The following is a 393-nucleotide window of genomic DNA, read 5'->3' as shown; positions in this document are numbered from 1 at the left end:
TGGCGCAGCTCGGAGCAGCTCTGCGGCCCGGGGAGCGCCAGGCTCCGGCGCCGCCGCTGCAGCTCCCGGGTGTCGCCCTCCGAGCTCTTGCGGGCCTGCAGGTAGGCCGTGTTGGCGATCAGGTTGTCCAGGCCCCCCATGTCGACCATGGCTGAGCAGATGGAGGGCTGCGGCGGGGACTGGCAGGGCTGGTGGCCGGCTTGCTGGTCTCTCTAAGGCTGAGTAACTGACAGGGGCTTTACGGCGAGTCTCTGGCCTGCGGGTGACAACGGTGCAGCGTGCAGAAAGAGGTTTCTTGTAAGAAGCTTTGGCTGGCTATGTATAGCTGGCCTGGGACGGCCACCTGACAGGTCACGCTGCCACCCGCAAGGCAAAAGCCGACTGGGACACCTG

At 66.2% G+C, this 393-nt stretch overlaps 1 protein-coding gene across 1 annotated transcript in view; it reads right to left on the bottom strand.

The window, feature by feature from the left end:
- Positions 1–149, bottom strand: part of GRK7 (G protein-coupled receptor kinase 7) — a 34,999-nt gene extending 34,850 nt beyond the window's left edge. Inside the window, exon 1 of the mRNA XM_008586723.1 lies at positions 5–149. Coding sequence (XP_008584945.1) covers positions 5–149 — 145 coding nt within the window. The remainder of the gene's footprint in view (positions 1–4) is intronic.
- Between the last annotated feature and the right edge of the window lie 244 nt (positions 150–393).

Source organism: Galeopterus variegatus, unplaced genomic scaffold (assembly GCF_000696425.1).
Source record: "Galeopterus variegatus unplaced genomic scaffold, G_variegatus-3.0.2 Scaffold111, whole genome shotgun sequence".
NCBI classification, from domain to species: Eukaryota; Metazoa; Chordata; class Mammalia; order Dermoptera; family Cynocephalidae; genus Galeopterus; species Galeopterus variegatus.
This window is presented reverse-complemented; position numbering and strand designations above follow the sequence as displayed.